At 32.8% G+C, this 12833-nt stretch overlaps 1 protein-coding gene across 17 annotated transcripts in view; it reads right to left on the bottom strand.

Annotated features, from left to right (window-relative positions):
• The window catches only part of CHD9 (chromodomain helicase DNA binding protein 9), a 244238-nt gene that overhangs the window by 155790 nt on the left and 75615 nt on the right, over positions 1 to 12833 (bottom strand). For 16 of the 17 annotated variants that reach the window (XM_049703938.1, XM_033418941.2, XM_033418942.2 and 13 more), the window contains one exon: positions 7376 to 8998. In XM_049703938.1, the coding sequence (XP_049559895.1) occupies positions 7376 to 8833 (1458 nt within the window). In that variant the 5' untranslated portion in view covers positions 8834 to 8998. Of the gene's footprint in view, positions 1 to 7375; positions 9004 to 12833 lie in introns of those variants that run through there. The other variant, XM_049703937.1, reaches the window with a different exon arrangement.

The following is a 12833-nucleotide window of genomic DNA, read 5'->3' on the forward strand; positions in this document are numbered from 1 at the left end:
ACATTAATTGTAAGTGCCTCACCATAGTGTGGTATCATTCTCGCTTCTGAACACCCTTAAAAACTATAAAAAGGAATGTTAAGCAGTTATATGACAGCAAGCAAAATGACCTAACACTGTGTTTGCTTTTTGTATGAGGATAGAGTAAAATATTATCCAGCTCTAAAATTCTATGATTCCATGAAATGTTCAATGTAAACTTGTACTATTTTCAGGTATACAAACATATATTCATGTAAGGAAAAACTTTGCTTAGAGATTGGTTCTTAGCCATTATTATCTTGTAATAGCTTTAAATGGAATATAATCCATAAAAATATTGAATCACTATGTTGTACACCTGAAACTAATAAAACATTGTAAATAATACAAAACTTCAATACAAAAAAAAGATTGCCCTTTCATAATTTGTAAGGTATTACTTGCATAATAAATGTGCAAGTTATTTGCATAGTTGACCCGAATAAATTATCAGATTTTATTTAACTGAAAACTGCAGTCTAAGCTTCCTAAAGCTTAGACTGCAGTTTTCAGTAACTATGCACTTTCTATCTCTTTCCATATATTACCCATACCATATTGTGTTAAAATATTTCCTTAATTTAAAATCATTTCAGTCCAATTACCCAAACAAACCTGATCTCCCATATTTAAGTACTCCAAAACAACTGTGTATTCATATTATCATAATAGGAATAAAGTTTGATGGCTCAGTAGCCCCTAACACATTTTTTTTCAATTTCAGATATTAATAATGATAAGTAAAGGACTGAGTGGTCCTAAGGTATTTGGGAGTGCACCTCATCAATAAAATTAAATACAATATACACCTGTAACTTATATACATCAACCATACTTCAACTTAAAAAAATAGCAAGGGTGAAAAAAAAAAAAGACTTAAATACAACAAAACTTTGTTAGACCTACTTTGAAGTTTGGCTTGAATCTCATGCGCTTCACACACTGCACTATTTCTCACCGACTGCTGCCTCTTCCCCACCCCTGGAATTCACTTCCTGTTCACCTCTCACCCTTAAGTATGCATGTCAGAAGTCAACAGCCTTAAAGCTACTGTTAACAACTAGAGTTTCTGTTACTCAATGCAGAGATCAATCCTTCTACAATATAGTACACAGTTTAATAATTAAGATCATATTTTAGAACTAGCTAATATTCCAGAAATTCCCAGTCCAAACAGAACATTTTAATCTAGAAGATTTGACAGAAATGTCAAAAACTAGTCCACTATAACTGAAAAAAAGCAACTAAAAGGGAAATTCCTGCATAGAATTTCTATTTTGTGTTTTGGTTTTGACAGCAAAGAATTTTGAAACTTCTTATAAGCAATACCTTGCCAAATGCATAAAGATTTAAACAAATTCTGATAAACAGAGGGATGTTACTTTATAAAAATTTAAATTATTCAATGAAACAATCTAAATATTACTTAGGTAGTTTTTTCTCTTCTTTTTGTCTAGGGCATAAGCGGAGTGACAAGTTTTTAAATTATTCGTTATCTGTTGATTTTTTGATGTGGAAAAGTTATGACTATTAAAAAAAAAAAACCCAAAACCCAAAACCAAAAAACCAAAAAAACTAGCAAAGAGCTTGGGATCCTCTGAATTCAATGGGTATGAGCAAAGTATAGCAAGTTCCTTGCTTTAGGTTTACATTTAGTTTTAGAGAGGTTTTCCTCCTTTTTTTTTTTATAACAATTTCACTCACAGGCAAAATCAGCTGTGCTTCTGATTAAGATAACTTTCAAATATCTTATGTGTTCCAGTAAATTCTTACTTAAGTGAGGGTGATTCCTGGAGGTGTAACAATAACCATAACAAATTTGAACATACAAGACCTCCCTATAAAAATCTAAGATTTCTTTTCATCTTTTCCTAACTGATCATTCTACCACCATCACCATCACCCTTGCAGGGGGTGGGGGGGCAGGGAGCCATATAATTAAAGATTTTGATGCTTAATAGAATACATTTCAACTATCTGGAAAATTTACCCATCTATGATAAATAATTCCCTGATGTTCCTGGATAGCAGAGAACTTGTCACATTTCCTTACCTTTCTTCCTTATTTGTAATTGCCACTCAGGAGCTAAACAGGCAATATGAATGATATATCTTACAAAGAAACCCAAAATTAACAACCATAGAATCTTAAGAGTTGAAAAGAACCTACCAATTTAGTCCATTTTCCATCCACTGCAGGAATTCCTTCTGTGACACATCTGAGCCATTCCATCTCCCTACTTTCAGTGAAAGAGCTTTACTTCAAACTTCCTTATACTAATCTGTTTTTCTGTGACTTCCACTTAGTAGACCCAATTCTGACCTCTAAAGTCCTTCAAACATCTGAAGATAATTATCAGGTTTACTTTTAGGGCATTTGTTATCATCTTAAACACAATCTTATTTTAAAAATGTCAAAACACTTTTGCAAGCAACAGTTATTTCACTTTACTTTTGTTCTTTGTTGTTTTGGGGTTGTTTTTCCCTCTGATAATGAACAAACTATCTGCCAGAAAACATGAGATGAATGGTCTTCTCCACTTAAAGATTCTAAAGCAAGTTTCTGCCTCATCAGTAAGGTAGATTTTTAAAGGGGTGGAGGGTGAGGTGAGAAGCGAGAAATCATTTAGTATATTATTGTTATACATTACACTGCATTAATAATATACTTTGAAGTAAGTGAAAGTAGTTAAGACCATATATAATGGAGTCAAATCTGATTTGAATCCAGTCTGGCCACTGGTTGTCTCTACATTGGCTGTGTAACTTGCGGTATATTACTTAACTTTTCTGTACCTCAGTTTCCTCCTGTGGAAACTGAAGGAAATAACTGACTCCAAATAAAAGGACTGTTGTGAAAGATCAATGTGTTAATAATATATGTTAAGTATTTACAACAGTGGCACAAACATAGTGCTCTATCATAGTGCTAGTTATCCTAATTTTTGCTTACTACTCTGTACCTACTTTAAATTGAACTATTATGGTAATAAACACAACAAAAATATAAACATATTTTAATTACCTTGATTCAGATTTTTCCAGATCTCAATAATAACTTTACTGTTATAAGGTATTTAGCAACCTTACAATATGGCAAACTTTTAGCCATTCAAATTCATTTTCAGAAAAATATTTTATGACATGAAAAATGTCTGCAACATATTAATTGGAAGGTTAAAAAAGCAATTTGCCAAACAGCGTAAACTATGTGATCTCAACCTTGTTTCTTAAAAATGCAAAAATATGTAGGTGGAGGACAGGGAAGAGACAGACAACAGGTCTCACTGAAAACTTATACAACAAAATGTCAACAGGGATATAGTGATATTACAAGTAACTCATTTTTCATCTGTTCTCTATGTGGTCCAATTTTAAAATAATGATTATGTATTAAATTTTTCATCAGAAAAAAATCCAGTATTTTATTATTTATTTATCTGGCCGCACCGAGTGGCTTGTGGGATCTCAGTTCCCTGACCAGGGACTGAACCCGTGCCCCCTGCAGTGAAAGCGAGGAGTCCTAACCAATGGACTGCCAGGGAATTCCCAAAAATCCAATATTTTAAAATGTGCCTTACATTGGCTGTTCTAACCTTTCTCTAAGTTTCTTTTTTTTAAACTCATAAATAATATGTTTCCCTACCTTCAGGGGAAAAAAAATAAAAATTCAAGGTATTAAATAAAGTAATAAATTCATCAGAATACAAAAGCCAACAAGGAATTATGTACAATTATATACATCATAAAATTCTATCTCCTGTGTTGATTGCTATTTTAGCTATCCCACATATCTTTCACTGCTGTAGAACTTTTACAGTAAATTTAATTTACAAATATTGAGAGATCGCACACTGCTCCATAGAGTGTTTCCACTTTACAAATAAGAAGACAAAAATGAAAGATTTTGTGTTACAAAATAGCAGTATGTCATAAAAGAGTAATGAAAAGTTGATAGTATTATTCTCTCAAAATTCCTTTGCTATGAAAGTTAGAGATGAAAATAAGCTAGTATTTTCTCTATTATGGTTTGTGAGTATTTACATTTAGAAACACTTGCTGTTGCTTCTCACCTTTTTTCTCTTCTCTTTTTTAAATGGTAAAATTCTAGAGTCAATTATATAAGAAATGTTCTCAGCAATATTCACTGTTTTTAATGATTGACACAGACTCTAAGACATTTGAAATTATATCCACAAACACCCTACCTCAGTTGGGGAATAATAAAAAGCAAGGCTTAGAAATATTCTTTACATATCCAATATTCTCAGTGAAGCTTTCTAAAATTCTAAATAGAGAGCCATCCGTGAGTTTTCAAACAGTAGATTAATAAATATCTTATTTTGGCTATAACAATATGTGTCCTTTTTTAAAATTTTGATAAACCAAAAATTATACCACTTTATTCTATACACATATTTAACAATGCTAATTTAGTCTGAAATGAAATTACTACGTTTAAGAGAGTTAAAAAAAAAAAAAAAAACCTAGGAAAAAAATTCTTTTCATAGAACCTGGGGAAAACTGTAATAGTGTAACATTCTGTCTACGTCGTAACCATAACTATTCAGAAAATGCCAAAAATTACACAGATAAAAGACTTATATGCTCTGCCACAGTTTGTCATAAATTATAAATATTAAATAATTTAAATTTCACATATTTAGGATATCTGACATAATTCTGTACATATAACACCTATATGCAATCCATATTAATCATAATCAATCTCCTACCTTCTCTACCAATCCATCTCTATTCTTCACCCCGACAATGAAAAATGTCCAACTCTAAGTCTTAACACTAAGAAATAATAGGAAACTTGAGAACAGACTTTCAATAAGTCAGATAAGTATTCAAAGTCAGCTGCCCTTTATCAGTTTTTAAACATGTAACAAAAAGAATAAGAAGTTAGTAAAACAAACTCTGAAACAAAAAGGTGAGTAGATTTAAATAAAACCTTATGAATGTATCAGTGTAGATAAGATGATTTATTAAAGGCTGCTGCTGATGGGTCTGAAAAAAGTTTCTCTCAGATGGTATTAAGTACTGATACCTAAATATTAGTATTAAGTTTAGTACTAATATCTAGATATTAGTATTAGGGACTACTTTAGATATTTATAATTATCCTCCATTCATTCCAAATCTATAAAAGGGAACCTGTACTTCTTTTTAAAGCTCGTAGAACATGTTTAGGAAAACATGAATTAAAAAAAAAATCCTCAGAAAAATACAATTAAGAAAAGAAGTTAATAAATTTCAGATTTCATAACTTCAATTATATGCTGGACAAATTAATTAGTCAAGGTAGACAGATATCTACATAAAAAGTAGATAGATGACCCTAGGTTCAATCAGTAGAGGTTTTTCCCCAGGGTCCTTCTAACTAAGATGCTTGATCCTCTTCCAGCAGAGGGAGCAAAATCATAATATTATTATATTCAGGCCACAAAAAGAAGGGGAGGAGGAGAGTTTACAAGTCCCTTTTAAATATCTTAAATCTATCTAAGACAATTCAAAAGCTGTACTGAAAATATCATGATTCCCAAAGGAAAAGAAAAAGATTTTATCTTTTTCAAACACTTCAAAAATGGTTCCTAAATACTTAGTTTCAAGAACCATGGTATACTTCATTGTCCACCAAATCTCACAAGTAAACAACGTACTGAAGCGTTTTATAAATCTTTAATTTAACAACAAACTTTCAGAAAAATGATAAAAATATTGCATTAAATACATTTAAAAAAATTTTAAAAGTAATACATTCACATGACAAAAGCTATAAAAAACAAAGGAAAGTGTAATTGCACTACCCTAAAATAATCTATTTCCTTTCAGTATTTTTCATATGTATATTTTCATACTGCTATGAAAAATTATAATTTTAATTTAATTTAATTAAAAAATTAAATTTATACTTATAAAAACATTTATTAAGTGCTTATTATATGCTAGGCATGGTTTTAAGCACTTTTACATGTTACAACTCTCTTCATCCTTATCAAAGCCCTTTTATTTTCCTTATTTAAAGATGAAGCAAATGAGATGCACAGAAATTATTAAATAGCTAAAAGTCACGCACCAAATAAGTAACATGAGCCAAGATTCTAACCCCGGTAGTCTGGAACCAAAGCCTGTACTCTTAACCACTTTACTGTGATCTTAATTTTGAATTATGCTTTTCCCCTATCACTAACATATTATCAAAGTCTTTTTAATGCCTATAATAGTCCATCTAATACGGATATGATAACAAACTGTGCTGTTTCCAATTTTCACTTATAGATACAGCAAGATAAATACCTTTGGGTATATTACTTTTGCTATGTTTGGGTTATTGTAATAAAGTATTTGTATACTCAAACATGCCACCAAATTGCTTTCCAAAATATCTGTATCAATTACAAAGCTATGTAAAAGCTCCAATTTCGCCATAAATTTGCCAGTGTTAAGCATCAAAATTAAAAAATTTTTTCTGGGGAGGGGGAAGGGTAAGCTGTGACAAAGCGAGAGAGTGGCATGGACATATATACACTACCAAACGTAAAATAGATAGCTAGTGGGAAGCAGCCGTATAGCACAGGGAGATCAGCTCGGTGCTTTGTGACCACCTAGAGGGGTGGGATAGGGAGGATGGGAGGGAGGGAGACGCAAGTGGAAGAGATATGGGAACATATGTATATGTATAACTGATTCACTTTGTTATAAAGCAGAAACTAGCACACCATTGTAAAGCAATTATACTCCAATAAAGATGGAATAAAAAAAAAAGATTGCTCACAAAAAAATAAAGTCTATTAAACAAAAACAAATTTTTTTTCTAGTAGGTAAAAATGAAACCACACTGCAACTGAGTTATTACTAAAGTTGCATATTATTCTGAACGTTATGTTTACTAATTCGACTTCCAATTTCTGTGAATTTCAGCTTTTATGTTTTAACCAATTATCAACTGAGATATTATCAAATTATATGAGTTTTTTATAGGAATATTAACTCTACACCCATTATATTTGCAACAAAATGTTCCCAATCTATTGTTTTCCTTTTAATTATGGTTAAGTTTTTGTTTTTGATAATAAATCTTTCTGTTAAAGGCAATCATAATTGAAAGTTACAACAGACGTCTTAATACCTTATAATTTTCTAAATATAGAAGTCTATTGCTTTGAGCACATCAATGAATGAAACTTTCAAATATGAGACTACTGAAAATAGAAACCTTTATCAAAATATACATTCACCTGACAGAATGACTGAGTTTGAGAAATTCTGAATATGTCTCATATGAAATTAACTCAATGAGTAAAAACTCACCCCACCCCAAACCACCAAAATTAGAGCTACATACCTGTCGCTGTAAACATAGGCGATTTCTGTCATGTAAATGCTGATGATTAGAAAGTGATGAATGCCAACTCCGAGCCTGAGTATGCAACTGAGTTTGAGCCATATCAGAAGGCCGTGTTACGAGATGTGAAGTAAATTGCCGATCAAGGTCATGATCTAAAACATGACTTGAATTATCTTGTCCAAATGCTGACTCATCAAATTGGGGAAGGAGACCCTCCTGAAGGAGGTCTTCTGGGTCAAGTCCTGTGAACGGCTCAGTTTGAGATTCCACTTGATGAAGTAAATTCTCTTCTAAAGATGAAAAGCCATTAGTTTCTACATGATCATTGAAATGGCCCATTTGAGTTCCTGAGTCAACAGGATCCGGGAAGTTCATGTGAACAGGAGATAATTTTGAATTGCTGTAATTACCCTGAGGATGTGATGAATGCAACATTTGGAAGTTATTTGAATGCAGCGATGTATTGGGATTTAGCATATGCTGAGTCGATTCTTGCTTGATTGCCCTATGAGGTGAAAAGGAATTACTCCCAGTAAAATCAGATAAAGTCTGATTTGTATGATTAGGTGCAAGAACTGCAGAGGACTGAAGAAGACTATTTGGTGACACATGATTACTGGAAAAGGAATAATGTGAAGAAAACTGCTGTGAATTACTGACAGAACAAGAAGTCATATTTGGAGAAGGTCCATTAAAATTTCCTTCTTGATGATTGCTACACTTCAGGAAGTGTACTGAAGGATTTGACGTTTGAGAAAATTGCTGCATCGAAAGGGACTGCTGTGAAGTAGATGCATTATTAATTTGTGGTGGATGGTTAACACTGACTCTGTGTGGACCAGAAACATTAACATCCATAAAATTTTTAGACTGGCTAAGAGAATTTTGCCCTGGGTTAAGATTATTTCTGTTTTGTTGTGAGCGTAGCGAAGTGCACTGTGTTTGTTGTTCATTGGCCTGAAATAAGGCAAAGTCATGGTGTGCCACAAAGCTTTTAGTTTGATGCATAGAGTGAGAATGTCCTTGTTGGTGAAAAGGAGACCCATTTTGACTTGAAATGCTAGTAGCTGTCTGATGGCCCCACATTGGACTGCCATCTGCTACATCTGGAAACAAACCATTGGGCTGGTTCTGAGGGTGGATCGGAGAACAGTTAAACTGAGAGTGTGGAGATAACACATGTTCAGCTGGGCTACCAAAAGACTGATTAACTTGGTGAAATTTCATTGAATCAAACTGATTTAACTGTTCATAATCAGTCATCTTCTGATGTGTTGGAGTACCTTGAACATGGTTCAGTGAGTCTATGTGCAAAGGTTCAAATTCTGCACCCAAGTTCAATTCATCAACTAGTGAAACAGGTCCTGGTTGTACAAATGCATCGTCTGACAAACCTTCTAAGGTCTCACCAAACAGATTGGCATCATCAAAAAAGTCCATCATTGGATCTGTCATCTTGAAAAATTCAATAACAAACTGGGCTATTCACTCCAAATGGAGTATATTCAGCTTCTCTGTAGTAGATATTAATGGATCATTTCCAAAGGTCATCAACTAATCCGAAACAGGTCAATGTTCATTATTGCTCTAGATAACGACATGTCAGGAAGTGTCAGAATCCTAGGAAATAAGAACAAAAAGTTTGATAATGAATATTCATTGAAGTTTTACAAACAAAGTTTACATATGATTTAAAAAACATAAAATCTCAGTGTACAGTATGTTTTGGTACAGTAATTCATTGCAAATAGCTCATTAATATTCCTTACAAGGAATCGACATATATACACTACCGAATGTAGAATAGTTGGCTGGTGGGAAGCAGCAGCAGAGCACAGGGAGATCGGCTCGGTGCTTTATGACGACCGGGACAGGGCTGGGACAGGGAGGATGGGAGGGAGGCTCAAGAGGGAGGAGATGTGGGGACATGTGTATGCATATGGCTGATTCGCTTTGTTGTGCAACATAAACTAACACAGTATTGTAAAGCAATTATACTCCAATAAAGATCTATTTATTTATATATATATATATTCCCTACAAGGAAAAAATTTCTAGTACGGGGACATGACTATATGCATTTAAAAGTAATGATGTATATTACTTCATTTTGAAGTTCACATGTTATAATGACAGAATGTAAAGTAAACTTGAGAATGGAATGTCAGACTCTCTCCCATACCATGAAATGGCCATCACTCCCCAGCAGCTCTAGCATGTATAAAATATATATGTATTACATTTTAATGTTATGTCTTGCTAAGATAACTGACATCAGAATCCTCTTAGATTAGCAAGTATGCTGTGATCTTTTGCTCTAGACCTCTTGAGCAGATAAAGCTACTATTTCATATGGTATATGTGGAACTACATCAAGAAGAGCAACTGTATGAGGTCATGATAAGCTGGCCCTAAATGAGATAAAAGTTAGCCATCTGGTCAGCTGACAGACAACACAGACATGTGCTATGTTGGGGATGTTGCAATATATTGCCACCATGGTCCTCTTGTTCATCTACCATGGAAGATCAGCCTACTGACAGCCAACTGATTTAGACATCTGTGTAGCAAAACCAAGCACCCTTCTGTTAACAGTTATATTCGTTACTCTATCCCTAAGAGGCCCACCATTAAATCATTTGGAATAACCCGTTGCTTATTATGGCTACTAAACTGTGCAAATAAAGTGTATTGATAATCAAGCTGAGGCAAAAACAAACAGTAGCTTAAGCTAAGCAATAAATTAATCTTACGATAATATCAAGAGAAAAAATGATAACATTTATACACACACACCCCTCATATACATACATACAATTTATGTGTGGAAAGGATCTAATAGGTTACTTGCTAATCTAATATGAAATGGCTGGCTAATTTTGTTCCAGGCTGGACTCATTCCAAACATTTTCAACAAAGGTAATTTAGGGTTCTGCCCCCACTGTCTTACACAGAGAACCACAAATGGAGATACTTGCTTCTCTACATATTAGTTTATTCAAAAATTAGCAGAGGTCTAAGAAACTTTTCCAGAACTTCTATTTTGGGAGGTCCGTTTTAGAAAATATAAATATCCTAAACAAAACGTCTGTTCACCATTTAAATGAAGAAATACTTCTGAAAAATTCTGAGAAGGAAAAACTACCAAAATCTATATTAATTTTACCTAGAAATGGACTTATCAATCACAATGGTATACAAATGCTTTAACAAACATGTAATTTTAAAAAAGGTACAAATGCAGAAAAAAAGAAATTATTTTTCCAGATTTTATAATTGTGAGACAAAGCAGATAGAGTACTATATGTTCTGAACTGAACACAGCATTAACCAAAATAATAATAATAATAAAGTAGGTTAAGTCACTTCTCTGGAACATACCTTATATTTAGCTATAGACTCTAGACAAGGGAACATCTATGTATACCTAACCCAATAGTCAGAAAAGCAACGTCCTATATATTTTTTAATGGACGTATGATTATTTACCAAGAGGAAAAAAGAAGAATTACAATGGAGGTTACCAAATCCAGTATGTTATCAAATACAAAGTACATTATTAGCTGATGTAACATGAAGAAATAAACTATGACATTATACCACTATGAATTTTTATTTTATAATCTGTGAAATAACTTCTAAGAACATTTTTAGACTTAGACTTATTCCAAACGATTTGAGAATTTCCTCTCCCATGAAGTACTCTTTTTGGTCCATAAATACCTGACTGTTGCTCTGTAAGAAAATGTAGAATTGCTGTCATTTCTTCAACAACAAATATTTGCTCCACTAATATTAAATTTATGCTCTGCTACTCTGTCTCTGTGCCTCTCTGCATAATCAACAACTTTTTTTTGAAGCTGAATAATAGTGTATCTTTTTAGAGACATTTTAAGTAATTAAACATGTATAGTACCGATGTACATAGCCCAGCTGAAGTGATGGCAATATAAAATCTATGACTAAGTTTTTGTACACACAGGCAATGACAACTACTTCCTGACAGCCACCGGGCAGACACTGACTGAGACACATCCTGATATCAGAGATATTAAAAGTAGAAAAAATATGTATCTTAGAATTAATTTCCTGAATATTCAGAATGTATTACTTCAAGAGTTCAGAACCCAGTACTACAAAAAACTACTGCCCAATCGAATGCTGAAGGTAAATTATCTGAAGCATATGACTTTAGTTCATATATTCTTAATTATTGTGATAACAGTGAACATAAAATATAAAACATTCTGAATTTATACTGTGTACTACAGGCTTGTACATTTGTTTTATTCTTAAGAAATAGTTAAATGTTTTTTAGAACACTGTTCTGGAAATACGTTTATGATGTATCAGAGCAGTAATATTCCATTTAGGAAAGAAATGGTATAGTCTTTGAATTTTTGTACATTATGGTAGATTATGCTAAAGCAAAGTATTTTCTACATTTATATAACCCGAAGCCTACCGAAAATATGGGGAGAAGTAAAAAGTTTAATTAAGAAAGCAATTTTGCTATCTACTTTTCCAACAAACATTTATTGATAAACAACTTCTAGGCACTAGGATGATGAATAACTGACCTCTGAAGGGGGATACAGACAAGTAAATAGACCATTACCAATATAATACAATACAATATTTGTGCTTTTATAAAAGTACAAACAGAAGAGTAACATCTAATGAGGGAAATGAATATAGACACCTTACTATACTAAGAAGATATACATTTCATATGCAACAAGGTACATGTAAGTCATTAACCTTAGTTATAAAAATAGAAACTAAAGGTGAACTATGAAAACATGCCCATAAAATCTAAAAAAAATGGTCATCTTTTCTGATTTGAACAGTTTATTCTATAATTGATTAATTTCTTAATTGATTAATCAATTAAGCCCCTCTTAAGAGCTATCATCTTATTTCATTCTAGTAAATGTACTATTTTCCAACTTTATAAAAACATCACATCAGTCCGATTTTAACTATTTAATTAAGCAAATATTTATGGACTGTCCATTACATCCAAAGCAGCTTTGTAGAAACTACAAAAGCCCCTGCCCTCAGGAAGTTCAGAATCTAAATGGGGGAGATAAGGAGTAAATGGCACAAGAAAAGCACGTCATATACTGAATAAAATATGATAAACGTGGCCTGAGAGGCACAAGTTTATCTATAAGGTGATTTATAAAGAGAAGAGAGCATACTTGGCAAGTTATTCAGGAAAAGCTTCTTAGAACAATTAGCATTTGAAGGGGTCTTAGAAAAGGGATTGGAAGGAAAGGCCAGGCAAAGAATTCAGGAATAAAGAAATGGCAGGCAGGAAGGAAGTATATTTAGGAAATAGTATGACCACTGCAGAGTATATAAAAGGAGAAAAGTGGAAAATAAAGGTGGAAATACAAGTTGGAGCAATGCTGTAGTGGGCCTTATCAATTAAGTACATTAAATTAAGGCA

This window comes from Orcinus orca, chromosome 20 (genome assembly GCF_937001465.1).
Source record: "Orcinus orca chromosome 20, mOrcOrc1.1, whole genome shotgun sequence".
Taxonomy (NCBI): Eukaryota; Metazoa; Chordata; class Mammalia; order Artiodactyla; family Delphinidae; genus Orcinus; species Orcinus orca.